The sequence below is a fragment of the Stegostoma tigrinum genome, chromosome 4, assembly GCF_030684315.1.
Source record: "Stegostoma tigrinum isolate sSteTig4 chromosome 4, sSteTig4.hap1, whole genome shotgun sequence".
Classification (NCBI taxonomy): domain Eukaryota; kingdom Metazoa; phylum Chordata; class Chondrichthyes; order Orectolobiformes; family Stegostomatidae; genus Stegostoma; species Stegostoma tigrinum.
In genome coordinates this window covers 131682437-131701186 of record NC_081357.1, presented here as the reverse complement: position 1 = coordinate 131701186, position 18750 = coordinate 131682437, and the positions used below count along the sequence as shown (strand labels likewise).

Sequence of the window (18750 nt, the reverse complement as noted above, 5' to 3'; positions counted from 1 at the left end):
GAGGAAGTGAAGTCACAGAGGGGGAGTTCCAAAATTGCAGTGTCAAATCGAGTTTGTGGTATAATAGTTATAATTGCATTCATCTGTTTAGAAAAATCTGGAGTATATTAAAAGATTGCAATAATCTTCTGAACATCACTTAAAATTAAGTGAGTTTTCAAATGTATTGTATTTTTCAGAAAACTAAACCAACGGAGTTTATAGGGTTCTGACTACAGGCCCCCGGACCCAAAATGTTGACACTCATTTTTCTTCATAGATGCTGCCAGACCTGCTGAGTTTTTCCAAGCAACTTCTGTTTATAAACCAATAGAGTGGTCACCTACTGTTTTCTCCTTTTTTACCATTACATGTATCAAGCCACAAAAATACCTTTCCTTGATCGGCAATTCATAAAAGTTCACCACTTACCATATCTGCAATTTGATCTTCTTTCCCTGTAGTTCCACTGTTTTGATTTTAAAATCAATTCCTGTAATTGTAAAGGCAACAATTTTAAAAATACTTGAAAAATTCATGGAGTTTTAAATTAATTAGGATTCAGACTGACGAACAGTTTATACTCAACTTAGTTCTATCTGCTGGGTTTGACTGCAAAATGGATTCCAAATTGCTAAAACAGGAAAATTATAACTATTCTATTTAATATCTTCACTATTTCTCATTTTAAAAAACATACAAAATTTTGATTTAAAAACTTACATTTCATAAATAACATGCCATTATTTACTTTAGAAAACAAGTTCTCAATTAGAGCTATAGGCTGCAAACAGAAAAGACAAAGCTGATAATCTTAAAACTGCAAATAAAAATCAATGAACACAGAAGCACATGACGACTAAGAATTCCCTCTCCCCCGCCGCCACCCCCCACCACCCCCCCCCCCCCCCCCCCCCCCCCCAACCCCCAGCCATAGGCCTACAGGTATAGTTAGAAATAATTCTTAATGAGGTTATGAATTTGGCCTTTGTCTACGCAATATAACATAACTTGAAAATTATCCAAAAATCGGGGCTTTTAAAAAATGCAACGTCATCCAAATATTTCACATCACTTGCAGAACACAGTAAGCTATTACAATGCAAACACTCCCTCATCTCAATTTTGGGTACATAGAACAGTACAGTACAGGCCCTTTGGCCTACCATGTTGCACCGAACTTTAACCCTCAACCTAAGGTCTCTCTAACCTCCACCGCTACCTTATGCTATCATCCAGATGCCTATCTAATAGCTGTTTAAATGCCCCTAATGAGGCCAACTCTGGTTGTCTACTCTATCTGTACCTCTGATCATTTTGTACACCTCTATCAAGTCACCTCTCATCCTTTGTCGTTCTAAAGAGAAAAGCCCTAGCTCTCTCAACCTTTCTTTCCTTGTAAGATCTTCCATCCATTCCAGGCAACATCCTGCTAAATCTCCTCTGCACCTTTTCGAACGCATTCACATCTTTCCTGTAATGAGGTAACCAGAACTGGACACAATACTCCAGATGTGGCCAAATCAGGCTTTTGTATAGCTGGAGCATAACTTCACAGCTTTTGAACTAAATCCCTCTATTAACGAAAGCTAAAAGTACCTTCCCTCAAAGAAAATATTCAGATGATTGAATAATTTTGCAGCTAATAAAGAGGAATTACAGAAAATTCCTTAAGATCAACAACTAATTTGCCACGTGGTCCTGGTCCATCTATCAGGAAATACTAAAAATATGAAATCTATGCAAATTTTACTGTTGGCAGCATCTTCCTTTTAAAAGGAAGACAGAATGGTTCAGTCCACCAATTACTTCAGCACTGGTTGTGAATGTAACTTAGTGGTATATTTGTTACAGTAAGAAATCATTTGTGTTCAACCCATACAAAAAGAATAGAAGTCTGAAATCAAAACAGTGCTCTAATTATGAATTACTCTCTATCTACTTATGTTGTGGAGATGCAAGTGTTGGAATAGGGTGGACAAAGTCGGGAACACTTCAGCGGTCAAGGACATTCAGCTTCCTAAGCTTCCAATCTTTGGGTAAGCATCCTCCAAGGCAGCTTTCAAGATACAGAACACCCCCACACTGCCGTGCAGAAACAGATAGCCCAGTTCTGTACCCAATGAAAATGGCTTCAATCATGACCTTGGGTTCATGTCACTCTAATGTGACCCCCACCACGCTGTTCTGTATCTGTAAAATTGTTCTTACAATCCTGTTTTACATAGAACATAGTAAAGTACAGCACAGTACAGGACCTTCGGCCCACGATCTTGTGCCGTGGAATAATCCTAATCCAAAAATAAAATAACCTAACCTACATTCCCCTCAATTCACTGCCGTCCATGTGCATGTCCAGCAGTGGCTTAAATGCCACTAATGACTCCGCTTCCACGACTTCCACTGGTAAACCATTCCATGCACTCACAACTCTCTGGGTGAAGAACCTCCTTCTGATGTCTCCTCTATACCTTCCTCCTAACACCTTAAAACTATGACCCCTCGTGGCAGTCAGTCCTGCCCTGGGGAAATGTCTCTGGCTATTGACTCTATCCATGCCTCTCATTACCTTGTACACCTCGATCAGGTCACCTCTCTCCCTCCTTCTCTCCAGAGAGAAAAGTCCGAACTCAGTCAACCTCTCCTCGTAAGACAAGCCCTCCAGTCCAGGCAGCATCCTGGTAAACCTTCTTCGCACCCTCTCCAAAGCCTCCACATCTTTCCTATAATAGTGACCAGAACTGGAAACAATATTCCAAGTGTGGTCTCACCAGTGTTGTAGAGCTGCAGCAAAACCTCGCGGCTCTTAAACTCGATCCCCCTGTTAATGAAACCCAAAACACCATATGCTTTCTTAACAACCTTATCCACTTGGGCGGCAACTTTGAGGGAGCTATGCACTTGAACACCAAGATCCCGCTGTTCCTCCACAGTGCCGAGAATCCTGCCTTTAATCCTATATTCAGCATTTAAGTTCGACCTTCCAAAATGCATCACTTCACATTTATCCAGGTTGAACTCCATCTGTCATTTCTCAGCCCAGCTCTGCATACTACCATATTACTGTGGATCTGATATCACATGTCATCCAGACCAGGCAAGGATGGCAGTTTCCTTCCCTAAAAGAATGAGTGAACCAGATGAGTTTTTCCAACAATCGACAATAGTCAACTGTAATTCCAGACTGTTACTGAATTCAAATTCCACCACCTGCTTTGTTGAGATTTGAACCTGGGTCCCCAAAACAAGATAACAAAGTGTGGAGCTGGATGAACACAGCAGGCCAAGCAGCATCTCAGGAGCACAAAAGCTGACGTTTTGGGCCTAGACCCTTCAGAGAGGGGGGATGGGGAGAAGGAACTGGAATAAACAGGGAGAGAGGGGAAGGCGGACCGAAGATGGAGAGAAAACAAAAGATAGGTAGAGAGAGTATAGGTGAGGAGGTAGGGAGGGGATAGGTCAGTCCAGGGAAGACAGACAGGTCAAGGAGGCGGGATGAGGTGGTAGGTAGGAAATGGAATTGCGGCTTGAGTTGGGAGGAAGGGATGAGTGAGAAGAACAACAGGTTAGGGAAGCGGAGACAGGCTTGGCTGGTTTTGGGATGTAGTGGGGGGAAGGGGACGAGCTGGGCTGGTTTTGTGATGCACTGGGGGGAGGGGAAGAACTGGGCTAATATTGGGCTGCAGTGGAGGAAGGGGAGATTTTGAAGCTTGTGAAATCCACATTGATACCATTGGGCTGCAGGGTTCCCAAGCGGAATATGAATTGCTGTTCCTGAAACCTTCGGGTGGCATCATTGTGGTACTTACCCTCCTCCCCAAAACAAGACCTGGGTTTCTGGATTAACAGTACAGCAAAAATACCACTGGGCCATTGCCTCCCCATGATGCCAAATGAATCTGTATATTTACCTCAACAGTCCTAGTTCTGGTTTCTCTTAAGTCCTTTGGTGCTTCAGATTTCCGGAGCCTTTCTCCATTTGGAAAATAGTCTACACCTCTATTCTTCCTACCAAAGCATATATCCTTACACCTTCCCACACCGTATTCTTTCTGCCACTTTGCTCACTCTCCTAGCCAGTTCAAGTCCTTCTATAGCCTCCCTACCTCAACACTACCTGTCCCTCCAAATTTCTTTGGGCCTAAAGACTGAAAAAGATCTGAAAACCAAAAAGGATAACTAAACAAATAGAGATAAATTAAAATTAGATTTGGATAAAAAGAGAAAAAAGACAAAAAATACAACATAAGAAATAGGAGTAGGCCAATCAGCTCCTCAAATGAGCCATGTCATTCTACGGCTAATGTGCCCCAGCCCCCACCCCTCCACCATTTCTGAAGATGGGTCCAGATCTCAAATGTCAGCTTTCCTGCTCCTCTGATGCTGCATGACCTGTGTTCTTCTAGCTCCACACCTTGTTATCTCAGACTAAAGCATTGGCAGTTCCTACCATCTCTGTCCTGGCCTCAATTCCTCTTGCATGCCAACAACTCATGGCCCTCAGCTCCTCAATTCAAAAATCAATCTACTCCCTCTTTAAATACTTCTTGCGATCTAACCTCCCCAGATCTGTGGGGTACAGAATTCAAGGCATTCACGACCCTCAGAAGAAATTCCCTTGGCATCTTGGTTTTAAATGACAGCCACCATTTCTGTAACTATGTTCACCAATTTGAGATTCATCTACGAGTGGAAACGTCTTTTCAACATCTACCTTGGATGTTTCAACTCCCTTCATTCATCTTAGCTCCAATAAATTGAGCTGTAAATTATTTAGTCAGTCTTCTCAAATCAACGCTTCATCTAAGGAATCAGCTTAATGAATCTCTTGTGAAGTGCATCCAATGTCTATATATTCCTTCTTAAATTCTAAGACCAAAACAATACACAGTACTCCAGCTGTGGCCTCGTGCTGCTCTAAGCATAAAACAAAAGAATAACAAAGTAAGTGTTCCCCCTTCCAGGGAGAGATGCAGAATTAATAATGGGAAACAGGAAGCTACAGCACTTATCTGCCTTCAAACTGCAAAACACAAAAAGCATCCCGGGTGGCACAGTGGTTAGCACTGCAGCCTTACAGCGCCAGGGACCCAGGTTCGATTCCAGCCTCGGGCAACTGTCTGTATGGAGTTTGCACGTTCTCCCCGTGTCTGAGTGGGTTTCCTCCGGGTGCTCTGGGTCCGAAGATGCGCAGGCTAGGTGGATCGGCCATGCTAAATTGCCCATAGTGTTCAGGAGTGTGTGGGTTATAGGGGTATGGGTCAGGGTGGGATGCTTCAAGGGGCGGTGTGGACTTGTTGAGCTGAAGGGCCTGTTTCCACACTGAGGGAATCTAATCTAAATCTAATAATAAGAATAATAATAGAAAGTTGAGGGGAAAAAGTTTAAACAATCAATATAAAAAAAAAAGAAATAACAGGGAAAATAATGGATTAACGTCCATATCCAAGTGTCTTGAAAGCAGCTGCAGCGATAACATATGTTGGTTCTAATCTTATAAAATTCCCAGCAGATTGGAAAATCACAAACGCAACACGTCTATTAAAAACGGTCATTGGGAACTGGTTGAATTCTTTCGGGAAGTAGTAATATGGCATTAAGAAAATAAGCAGAATCAACACTAAAGTAAAACGGAAAACGGTGGATACTAGAAATCTGAAACAAAAGAAATTGCTGGACAAACTCAGCAAGTCTGGCAGCACCTTCAAAAGAAAGCAGAATTAACATCGAGGGCCAGGCAGCATGAGAGCTGACGTTTCAGGTTGGGACTGGTCCCAACCTGAAACGTCAGCTTTTCTGCCCCTTTGATGTGTTCCTCCAGCTCTACACTGTGTTATCTCAGACTCAATATCAGCAGTTCTTACTATCTTAGAATAAACATTGGTCACAAAACATTCTTCAAGACTGATAGTAACTATGGAAAGGTGGTAGTTATATTGAAGACGGGGGGGGGGAGAAAGGAGGCAAGAGAGATAACACCACTGTGCCAATGCCACCCAGATATTGATATTTTCACTGGAGGTAACCTTCTTTGCTGTCCACTACATCTCCAAACTTATTAACCGTACTTCCTACGTTCACATCCAAATCATTTACGTAAATGACAAAAAGCAGCGGTCCTGGCACTGATCCTCATGGCACACTGATGATCACAGGCTTCTTGTTTGAAAAGCAATCCTCCACCATCATCCTCTGCTTTTTAACTTTGAGCCTGTTCTGTGTCCAAATGGCTAGTTCTCCCTATATTCCACATGATCTAACCTTGCTCACCCATCTATCATGAAGAACCTTGTTGAATGCCTTACCGGAGTCCCCACAGATCACATCCACCACTCTGCCCTCACCAGTCCTCTTCATTACTTCTCCAAAAAACTCAGTCAAGTTAGCGAGACAATTTTCCTCAAGCACTAAGCCATGTTGACTATCCCTAATCAGGCCGTGCCTTGCCAAATACATGTAAATCCTATCAGAGATAATGGGAACTGCAGATGCTGGAGATTCCAAGATAATAAAATGTGAGGCTGGATGAACACAGCAGGCCAAGCAGCATCTCAGGAGCACAAAAGCTGACGTTTCGGGCCTAGACCCTTCATCCCGAAACGTCAGCTTTTGTGCTCCTGAGATGCTGCTTGGCCTGCTGTGTTCATCCAGCCTCACATTTTATTAACATGTAAATCCTGCCTTTCAACTTGCCCACTAGAGACCAGGCTAACTGGTCTATAGTTCCCCGGCTTTTCCTTAACTCCTTTCTTAAGAAGTGACAGCACATTAGCCAACCTCCAATCTTCCAGCACCTTACCTGTGGCTCTCGATGATACAAATATCTCAGCAATGGGCTCAGCAATCACTTCTCCAGCTTCCCACAGAGTTCTAGAGAATTCTCCAGGGATTTATCCATCTATATGCATTCTAAGGCATCCAGCAACACCACCACCTCTGTAACATTGACAATTTTTAAGATGTTGCTACTTATTTCCCCACATTCTCTATTTTCCATAGCCTTCTCCACAGTAAACTGATGCAAAATATGTGTTTAGTATCTCCCCCATCTCCTCCAGCTCCCCACTTAAGCAGCCTTGCTGATCTTCAAGGCGTCCTATTCTCTCTCTACTTACTCTTTTATCCTTAATGTATTTGTAGAATCCCTTTAGATTCTCCTGAATCCTTCTGAAAAATTACATGTGTTTTTCTCTATACACTGGGTTCCTGAAATTGAAATGACCATGTTTCACTAAGTGTTGACGTCAGCAAAAAAATTAAAACTGAATTTAGATTCAGATTCTGTAAAGCAATCAGACCAAAACACTCTTGCAACAACTTTGGTCGTTAAGTACCTTGAGCAGAATTACTTGAGATTTTGAACGCCAAGTACAAAAAACACTATGGATTGAAGTCTGATTCATTCATTGGATAACTGCAACAAAATTTAGCAGTGTTGAAAGGCATATGCCAAAGTTGCAGGTGCCAGTCTAAAAGTCTTAGCTGCCAGCGCAGGCCTTTATACTAGTGCAATTTGGTAATTAATGAGAATGGGAAATTCACAAGTTGGGCCACAGTTCCACCAAATTTCTCAAAAAAAGTAATCAACTCAAACAACAGCTCAAATTCTCAACTTGTTTCTCTGCTGAGCTGGCCAGCAATAGAAATGCAGGAGAACAGAAGCAACCTAACAGAATAGTACATAGTACTTTAGTACTAAAAAGTGTTTCGCTCTCAGGTGATGTTAAGGTAAAACAACTGTTCAGAGGTTTTACACACAAATGTTTCTTCCATTGAAATTAACGTCCATCAATTGGGGCACTCTCACCCCCAAAATACAGATGTGATAAAATATGACTGACTGATTCTACTTGGAAAAAAGCTCATTTGGGAAGGAATAAAACGAAGGGAATGAACAGAACATACAGGGGTGAAAATGGAGGTTTTAGACATCCAGCAACTCAATCCTTTTAAGCACCACCTGCCGTATACCTGGCAGAATATCTAGTTTACACATTGAACTTTGCAGTCGTCTTAGAACCAATCAAGCCAAAGTGGAAGAAGGTACTCTCAATCGCCAGGGACTGATCAAGAAATTTGGGTTTTTACTCTCAACATTTTCAAATATTTAATGTCTAAGTATCACAAGTTATGACATTAAATACGCAATGTTCCTTCAATTTTTCCATTGATTATCTAGGTAAGTGACCTAAGGGTCAAGCAAAATGTCCTTGCTCTATAAATGGATCATTTCTCAATGCAGGAAGGCCAAGGCTTAAGAGCTAAGGCTGAACAGTTTGGGACTTACTGGCGTTTAGATGAAAGAAAGGTGATCTCATTGAAGCATATAGTATTCTTAGTTTGACAGGGTAAATGCAGAGGGGAGGAGCTAGGACCAGAGGGCATAGTCTCAGAATAAAGGTGTGCCAATTTAAGGCTAGATGAGGAGGAATTTCCTCTCTCAGATGGTTCAGCATCTTCAGAATTCCTTGTCATGTACAGCTATGGGTGCAAAGTCCTCGTGTATATCTAAAGCTGAGATAGCTAGATTCTTGATCAGCCTGGGAATCAAAAGTTGTAAGGAAAGGGATCCAAAATGGTCACGAGGAATGATGGATCAGTCACAATCCTACTGAATGGCAGAGCAGGCGCTAAGGGGCCAAACTGTTACTATTTACTCATGGTTGTGTTTCTCAGAAAACACACTCACTCACTCCTTACTCCATAGAATCAGCTATTGTTTGAAAACTAGTTCAGTTATTGCTGTAAATTGCTCAAAACCTAATACAAAATTGTAGACTGCATTTCTGAAACCTTTGCTGTAGACTAGCTGGACTATAATATCTGGTATAATTTGTAATTGGAGAGCTTGGTTGCCAAGGTTTAAGTAGACTGCAGCCAGTTGCCTTAAAAAGGTTTCAGACAGCATTCAGGAGGTAGTAGGAACTGCTGATGCTCTTCTAATGCTGCTTGGCACGCTCTGTTCATCCAGCTTGACACAGTGTTATCTCAGACAGCATTCAGCCTACTCTTCAAGATGTCGATGATCAGGTCCAAAAAAAACAATCAATTAACTTATGAAACTATTGAACAGCATCATTGGGTAATCTGGGCCAAATAGGTAGTAATGATGATATTTGAACATGTGCATAATGGCATACTCAAAATGTTAGCATGACTGGTAACAATGAATTGTATGTAGTATATGTATTCTACTTTCTTGCTGCCAAACTGCCTAATCTTTTCCACATGGTCAACATTGACAATGTAATCACATTCTTGATGCTCAGATGCAGGTTAACTTCAACACAACCGAAAGCAAGTGTACTTCATTATTGGGAATAAAAGAAATATCAAAGTTATCAGTGTTTCCGTGATCGGATAAAAATTGGTATCTGGAGAATGTTAGTGGAATCCCTTTTATAGTAGTCATTCCACATGAAAATTAATTCAAAAATATGTTCTTACAAAAAAAGATTGAGAATGGTTGGCTCACTCAAATAGTCAAATTAAATTATGCTTTGCATATTTAGAAATAATTTTGTGAAAATAAAAAGTAAGGATTGCAGAGCAGGGCTTAGAAATTAGGATAAAATGACAAATTACTTATTAATGTTCCTTTGTCATGGATTGCAGCAAATAAAGAAGCCGATTCACCACCACCTTCGAGGGGAACTAGGATACGCAATAAATGCTGACAAGCCACTGCCACCCATGCACCGGAGAACACAAACATGAAATCTTTTTGGAAAAGGTGAATCACGTTATTTTAATGAGATGTTAATGGAATGAAATTAAAAGAAACCAATTTTCTATTACTATTTCAGCAGAAAAGCAAACAGATCACTTATGCCAACAGCAATCTGGCTTGTGCATTTAAGAATCAAAATCCCTACATTACAGACACAGGCCATTCAGATCATGGCATCTGTACTGACAATATGAACAGCATCCCACCCAGAACCACTACTTCACCCTATCCTTGTAACCCTGCATTAACTATGGCTAATCCACCTGACCTGCACACATCTTTGAACTATGGGAGCACCAAGACACAAATACACGAAGAACGTGCAAAGTCCACAGTTAGTCACACAAAACTGGAATCAAACCTGGGTCTCCAGTTCTGTGAGGCAGCAGTGTCAACCACTGTGGTGCCCTGATGAATTCAAATGTAAATGCCCTACATTTTGGGAGTAAAAACGGAAGTTATCATTGTTTCAGTAACAGGACAAAATTGGTATTTGGGAATATTAGTGAAGTCCTTCAAGGTAATTACCCCCAATGAAAATTAGTTCAAAAACATGAATTCAAATTCAATTTGGCACTTCTGGAGAAGTAGCAGTACTAAAGGCATTTTGTCTAGACAAGTCCCAAACAATGACCATTTTCAACAACATCAGCCCCTGACATTTTGTGGAATACAGGTAACAAAATTAGTAATCCAGGCGCCCAGATGAATGTGCCAGGGTCATACGGTCATAGAGCTGTACAGCATAGAAATAGACCCTTTGGTCCAACTTGTCCATGCCCACCAGATATCCCAGATAAATCTAGTCCCATTTGCCAGCATTTGGCCCATATCCCTCTTGACCCTTTCTAATCATATACCCATTCAGATGACTTTTAATTGTTGTAAGTGCACCAGGCTCCACCACTTCCTCTGGTAGCTCATTCCATACAAGCACCACCCCTCTACATTTAAAAAAAAATACCCCTTAGGCCCTTTTATATCTTCCCCTCTCACCATAAACCTATGCCCTCTGGTTTTGGATAACGCCCTTCCATCCCAGGGAAAAGACCTCGTTTGTTTACTCTATCCATGCCCCTCATGACTTTATAAACTTCTACAAGGTCACTCCTCAGCTTCTGACACTCCAGGGATGATAACCCGGGCCTATTCAGTCTCTCTACAGCTCAAACCCTCCAATCCTGACAACATCCTCGTAAATCTTTTCTACTTTCACACCATCTTTCTTATGGAGGGAAATGAGAATTGCATGCAGTTCTCCAAAAGTGGCCTAGCCAATGTCCTGCACAGACACAACATGACCTCCCAACCTCTATACTCAATGCACTGACCAATAAAGGCAAGCATACCAAACACCTTCTTCACTATCCTGCGACTCCACTTTCAAGGAACTATGAACCTCCATTCCTAGGTCTCTTTGTTCAGCAACACTCCCCAGGACCTTACCATTAAGTGTACTAACTGGTTTTAACCTTAGCTCCTTCACCCTAATCTCTAATCTACTAGAACTCACTACCTGTCAATACATCTCAATAAGGTCCGACATGCTTATACTCTCTGGTGGAATATGCAGACTGGGAGTAAAGAACGGTAAACATTCTCTACAAAAGGAATACGGTCAAGCCTTGCAGTTTTTAAATATTTCCCACAAATCCAATAGTTGCCCTTCTGCTGTGTCCATGGTAACCCCTCAGAGTCAGCCAATCACTAATCCCAGCACAACTGGTAGAATTTAAATTCAATTAGTAAAACTGGAATTAAGCATTAGCTCCCATAATGATGACTTGTTACTTGTCATAAAAACCCATCACCCTTTGAGGGAAAGAAATCTGCTGTCGTTAACCATATGGCATATCACTCTTAAAATGTCCTCTGAAATTGTTTAATAAGCATGTTGAAGAGCAACAAAGGCCTCACTGCAAATGCCCACATATCACAAAAGGAAAAAAAACTGTTTATCATTAACATTCAGTAGGTAAAGTTCACGTAGAATTCTTTCATCTTTAGCAATGATTACTAGTTTCTGAATAAGTAACTGGAGGAAGAGTAGATGCAGGTCTTTGTCAGGGAAGCAGTTGGAACAAGTAATTATATTTATAAGTCAAGGAAGCAGAAAGGTTCAGTATCTCAAAAGAGCAAAGTAGTGTCAAAGTCAAGCTACTGCATCTGCATTACTTCCCAATTGATATATTCTTGTGGCATCTGGCAGCCATCAATTGAAGAATATAGGTAAATAAGCACAATATGGTGATCTAATTAGGGTCTTGTGGCTCAGTGATAAGCGTTCCTATTGTTGGGCCAGGTCAGGGTTCAAGACTCATCTGCCCTGGATGTATCATGAAGCATCCAGATAGGTTGCTAGAAATAACTATTGGTCTCTCTACATCACAATGCCTTGATAAAATACACAATCTTAGACTAGATTCTGTGCTTAATCTGATTACTTCAGTTCCTCAAAAGCACAATCACTGACTACGTAGGTAATCATGATAATTAATTTAGGGTTTGCCATATCACTCCACACTCTAAACAAATATTTTAATTTGCGTATTCGAATGGTTTCTGGGGATGAAATGCAGGGTGATCTTGGGATTCAAATAGGGGTGAAGTTTTAAATGTGTGAATCTGAAGAATGAAAAGAAGTTACATTAACTAAAGCTCTCCATCCGCACCACTGTCAAGCAATCAAGTCTTACTGAGATGAAATAATTAAACTGCTCCCTCAACATTTTTCAAAGACAAATCCGTCAATTTCTCACAAAAATGTACAGACAATAGAGACAGAATTGATTCTTTTTAAAACAGTTATTTATATAATTTAAAAGATTGAGAAAGACAGCACAGATTTAAGGCGACTGATAAAATAAGCAATACAGCCACAGGGCGAAGCATTTCATACAACTGGTAAAAATCTGGAGTGGACTTCCTTGAAGTGTGGTGGAGGTAGGATCAATTAAGGCAATTGAAACAAAAAGCAACTGATCTAAAAAGGGAAAATATGCTAGATTTGACAGCAAGTGGATGAATGATATTATGTGGACTGCTCATGGACAAAACTGAACACAGGTTTGGCCAAATGGCATCTCCCTGTGCTACAAAATTTCTGTGATTGAAAAGTTTCACCATTCTTCGAAACATTGATATTGGGACGTAGCCATCTGTAACTGCAAGCTTCGCAGCCCTAAACATTCTCATCTCTTTCAGCTCCACACAGTTCCTTGGTCATATTCCTGAATCACCAGTTCACTTCTGCATTCTTAAGGCCCCATTCTCCCAACTGTTTTAAGTCACAAGTTTTAAGTTGCCGACATCTGGTCTTGACAAGAATGGATTTAATTTTTTTGGACTTGGTCCCCAGATGAAGTACAGTGAATCTTCTGTATCCACAGGTTCACAACTTGCAAATTTGCCTGTCTGCGCCAAAAAGTAGCAACAAAATTCAATATCTGCCAGTGAAGGGTCTAGGCCCAAAACATCAGCTTTTGTGCTCTAAGATGCTGCCCTTGGCCTGCTGTGTTCATCATGATCTACACTTTGGTATCTCTGTAGAGATATGATCACTAGGACAGGATTTTAAATGAGGTATTGAGGGACTGAGTGCAAATCAATGACCATGAAGCAAATTATGTACACTAGTTCAGAAGCAGCAATTTAATGCCAGTTAAATTTGAGCGGGTGTATTATTGGAATTGGTTAGCTCAGTTGGTCGGGTGGCCAGTTTGCAATAGAAGTGATGCCTATAGCACAGGATCAATTTGCATTCTGGCTGAGATGACCATGAATACCCATGTTCTCAACTTACACATTGTTTGAAGTCTGATCCTCAGGTTAAACTTACCACCAAATACCTCTTTCTTATGACAGAATAGCCTACGGCCCTTTGGGATTATTGGGACCTTTACTTATGAGTATAGTGTTAATAGAGAAGTAACATTTATAAGGCAAAAATGATTAAAGGAGGTCTGTTTAGGTGGTGCAGAAAAAGGTAGTGTTCCAAAGGTAGAAGTAGGTAGTCATGGTCATGGATGGATCAGAATGTCAGCTTCACATCAAATAGAATGCTGTGATCTGAAACAAATCAGCACAACTTGACAAAGTGGCAGGGTGCAAAACAGATGGCAAGAATGTGTAGTGGAGGTCAAAGATAACAGTTTCAGACAAGTACAACAATACTGAGATAGAGAGACTGCTAATGACTCACTTCTGAAAACTAATTGGCCTCAAAAATTATAACTTTATCTTACACAATACGTTCCAGTGTAATTCATTTTCCAAGCTCTCAGAGCCTGGAACTATTGAACCGGACAACCACAGCTTGGTAAAAATAGTAAAGAATACTTAATAAAAGGGAGTGAATTATAGTATCTCAAACAGGGGCTTGTGAACTGAAAGCAGTCACAGAGGTATGATTAAACTTGAAAACGCTCAAAAAGCAAGAACTGATGGAGTGAAGACTCCAGACAAAGCGGCAAAGATTAGAAAGGAGCAGCAGCCATGGTGTGAAGGAGTTGAAAATATGGATGAGACGCTTATATAAAAAAAAGAGGGGCACTACTTAAGCGTGTTCAATGTAATTCAGCAAGAGTAGGACAGAAGGCACTTGCTGCAAGTTAGGATATGGGCAGAGATTTGATAGGTGTCAAGTTTGCAGAGGATAGAACTAAGGCTGAGTCAGCGGTTGGTGGAATTTGAAATACAGTCTTAATGATTGTTCAAGATGTCACAGAAATCTTATCACAGGACAAATATAACACTGTAGATGAAAATAGTCAGCCTCAGTCAGTTACTAGGGAAAGTGAAGGAAAAAGAGAGTTAAAAATAAGTAAAACCATCCCAGGAAAAAGAACAGGAAATGACATCACCAACTCAAGAAAACCTAATCAGATAAATAGAAAGCGGGACATAACACCAGCGCTTCGTCAGAGGCTCACTGATGAGGTTACCTAGAATGGTGACGAAACGTTTGAAAACTAACCTTCCAGCTCAGCGAGCAATCTCACATCCAGAATAAGTAAAACTAGTAACAGTTTGCCTTTCAGCATTTAGTTGAAGATAGTTTCTTCTCATCCAATACTGAATGTCTGAAAACATATTCTAACAGATCAGCTGTTAGTGGAGAAATCACAAAGAGATGGCAGCAGGGTACAGCTGCGGGAGGAGTTAACAAAGCATGGGTCATTTAGTACTGAGATGAGGAAGCATTTTTTATTAAGAATAGTGAGCCTGTGGAATTTGCTACCAGAAATAAAATGGTTGAGGCCAAAACATTTAATGTTTTCAAGAAGGAAAAAATATTGTTCTTACTGCCAAAGTGATCAAAGTGCATAGACAGAAAGGGGTAATATGGTACAGGCTGAAAGGGACGAATGCCCTATTCCTGCTCCTATTGATTATAGTTCCATCCAGAATGGAAAAGTTCATGCTCTCAAGAATCTTTTGCATTGTGCCAATAATTTATAGCTCCTATACTGTAGCCAGTGTAACTAACTACTGTTCACTACATCAATTTTTTAAAATCCCTGCATTGGATGTGGGCACCACTGACTGATCAGCATTCTACTGCCTGTCTCTTGCTGCCTTTAAGGAGGTGGTGGTGAGCTACCTTCTTGAGATGCCGCAATCCATGTGCCGTAGGCACACCGACTGTTAGGGAGGGAATTAGAGTTTTGATCCAGTCTACTTAGGCCACTAAGCATAACTGAGTGGAAACTTTGCTGAAGAGCTATCATCCCCAATGTGAGGTGAGATACGCACATAGCTGGACATCAACCGAATGTGGTATCAAGGAGTTCTAGCAAGACTGCAATCAATGGGCATCACAGGGCAAACTCTCACTGGTTAGTGTCATACCTGGCACCTAGGAAGATGGTTGCAGTCATTGGAAGATCCAGTAGCTCCAGGACGTGTCTACTGGATATCCCCAGGATAGGCCCAACATCTTCAGCTGCTCCAATGACCTTCCCACCATCATAAGGTCAGAAGTATGGATGTTCGCAGATGTTTGTGCAATGTTCAGCACTATTCGCAACTCCTGATTTTGAAGCAATCCACGTTCAAATGCAACAGAATCTGGACTATAACCAGGTTTGGGCCAACAAGTGGCAAGTAACATTCATGCCACACAAATGTCAGGCAATGACCACCTCCAATAAGACAGTCTAAACACCACCGCTTGGCATTCAAAAGGTTACCATTATTGAATCCACCACTAACAACATTCTTGGGGTTATCACTGACCAGACTTTTAACTAGACTTGTCTCAAACACAGCAGCAGGTCAGAGACTAGGAATACTACAGCAAATAACTCACTTTCTGACTGCCCAAAGCCTATCCACCATCTACAAGGCACCCACCACTCTGACTTGGAAATGTATCATTGTTCTTTCACTGTTGCTGGGTCAAAATCCTGCAATTACGTCCCTAAGGACATTGAAAAGCATTTGGATAGCAGCAGATCAAGGTGGCAGCTCACCACTACCTTCTCAACAGCTACTACGCACGGGCAATAAATTGCTGGCCAGCTAGTGACATCCACATCCTATGACTGAAATAAGGAAAAAAACCCTTTCCAATTCACACAATTTACATGCAAAATAACACTTGCATCTGCATGACAATGTGGAAAATCACCCAGATATACACTGCACACAAAAGACAAGGGAAATGTAATCCAGCCAATTACCTCTTGATCATCATTCAAGTGATGGAAGGTGTCACCAATAGTGCTAGCAAGCAGTAACTGTTTAGCAACAACCTGCTCACTGACATCCAGTTTGGTTCCACCAGGGCTACTTGGCTCCTGACCTCATTAGAGCTTTTAGTTCAAACACGGACAAGAGAAGAGAATTTAATTCCAGAGGTGAAGTGAGAGTAATAGACCTTGATAGCATTTGACCAAGTGTGGCATCAAGCAAAACTATGGTCAACAGGTATCACAGAAAACTGATAGTTGAAGACAAACCTCACACACAGGGAAATGGTCCCAGCTGTTGAATGCTCTCAGCTCCAGAACTCGGCAAGAGATCATCAGGAAGAGTCTGAGGCCAAATCAACTTCTTCAATGACCTCCCCTCCAACATACAGCTAGAAGTGGGAATGTTTGTTGATGATTGTACAATGCTCAGCGCTATTCACGACTCTTTAGATACTGGAACAGCACATATTCAAATGCAACAAATAGAATGTTGGTCTTTATTTCATCCAGTGAAGTGGAAATAACTTCCTGCATTTGTATAGGGCCTTGACATCTGGACTACTATGCAAAGTTTTGGTCCCAAACAATATACTTGCCTCAAAGGAAATGCAGAAGACTATAACATATTAGAGAAAAATTAGCAAGACTGCAATCAATGGGCACCAGAGGGCAAACTCACTGGTTAGAGTCATACCTGGCACATAGGAAGATGGGTGCAGTTATTGGAGGATCCAGTAGCTCCAGGACGTGTCTACTGGATATCCCCAGGATAGGCCCAAACACCTTCAGCCCATTCGGTTTGCTCCACCAATCACGGCTGACATGTTTCTTAACTCTATTCTCCTGCCTTCTCCCCATAGGCTCTTGACTGGTAAGAGGATCAAGGGTTATCTGCCTTAAATACACTGAATAAACTTGACCTCTACAGCCATCAGTTCCACAAATTAACCACCAAGGGTTGAAGAAATTCCTCCTCATTTCTGTTCGAAATGGTTGTTCCTTCACTGAGGCCGTGCCCCCAGGTGGTCACCTTTGCTAGTGGAAACATCTTCTCATGTTCATTCTATCCAGGCCTCTCGGTATTCTAGAAGCTTCAATTAGATACCCTCATCTTTCTAAACTCCAGATTCAGAGTCCTCAACAATTCCACATATGACAAGCCCTTCATCCCTGGTATCATTGTTGTAAACCTCCTCTGGGCCCCTTCTAACGTGAGCACTTCCTCCTTTAGATATAGGGCCCAAAACTGCTCAACATTCTAATGCAATCCGACCAGAGCTTTATACAGCCTCAGCACTACATTCCTGCTCTTCAATTCCAGCCCCCTTGAAATGAATGCTAACATTGCATTTGCCTTCCTAACTGCCAACTGAACCTGCATGTTAATCTTAAAAGAATCCTGAACCAGGATTCCCAAGTCCCTTTGTGCATCAGCTTCCCTAAGCCATTACCCAATTATAATATATTGTATGCCAGGAAGTAAAGTGCATAACCTCTTTTCCCATTGCATTCTGTACACTGCCCCCTCTTTGCTCATTCTCCCAGCCTGTCAAAGTCCTTCTGCAGCCTCCTCACTTCCTCAACGCTGCCTGTCCCTTCACCTATCTTTGCGTCATCTGTAAACTTAGCCACAATGGTCTAAGTTCCTCCCCCAACACTTAACTTTTAACATCTGTAGTTGGGTCCCAACACTGACCTCTGCAGAACTCCACTGGTTTCTAGTTGGCATCATGAAAAAGACCCTTTTTATCCCTACTCTGTTCTACCAGCTGGCCAATCCTCTCTCCATGCCAGATAACTTGCCCCTAACACCATGGGTTCATGCTTTACCCAACAACCCCCTACACGGCACCACGTCAAAGGCCTTCTGGAAACCCAAATACATCACATCCTTCTGCCTCTCCTTTGTCTAACTTGCTTGTTACTCCCTCAAAGAATTCTAACAGATTTATGAGACATGGCCTCCTCTTGACAAAGGTTTGCTGATTCAGCCCGAACTTACCAAGAACTTCCAAATACTGTGCAATCTCATCCTTAATAATGGACTCTAGAATCTACCTAATAACCTAGGTCAGGCTAACCAGATTACAGTTTCCTATCTACTGGCTCCCTCCTTTCTTAAACAGGGGTGCTGTATTCACCATTTCCTGGTTTTCTGGGGCACTCCCTGACTCCAGTGATTCCTGAAAGATCTGAAAAGTACAAAAATCCAGCAGATTGATTCCGAGTTAGAGGGAGATTGTCAAATAAACAGCAATTTAGTATCTAGGCTTCCAATTCCCCAGAGTTTCAGAGGTGATTTCAAGGGACTTGATGATATGTTTCCTTCAACTGAAGTCAAGAACT

The 18750-nt window shown here is 41.5% G+C and overlaps 1 protein-coding gene across 2 annotated transcripts in view; it reads right to left on the bottom strand.

The window, feature by feature from the left end:
- The window catches only part of rab10 (RAB10, member RAS oncogene family), a 50249-nt gene that overhangs the window by 18497 nt on the left and 13002 nt on the right, over window positions 1–18750 (bottom strand). For both annotated transcript variants that reach the window (XM_048531696.2, XM_048531695.2), the window contains exon 2: window positions 412–472. In XM_048531696.2, the coding sequence (XP_048387653.1) occupies window positions 412–472 (61 nt within the window). The remainder of the gene's footprint in view (window positions 1–411; window positions 473–18750) is intronic.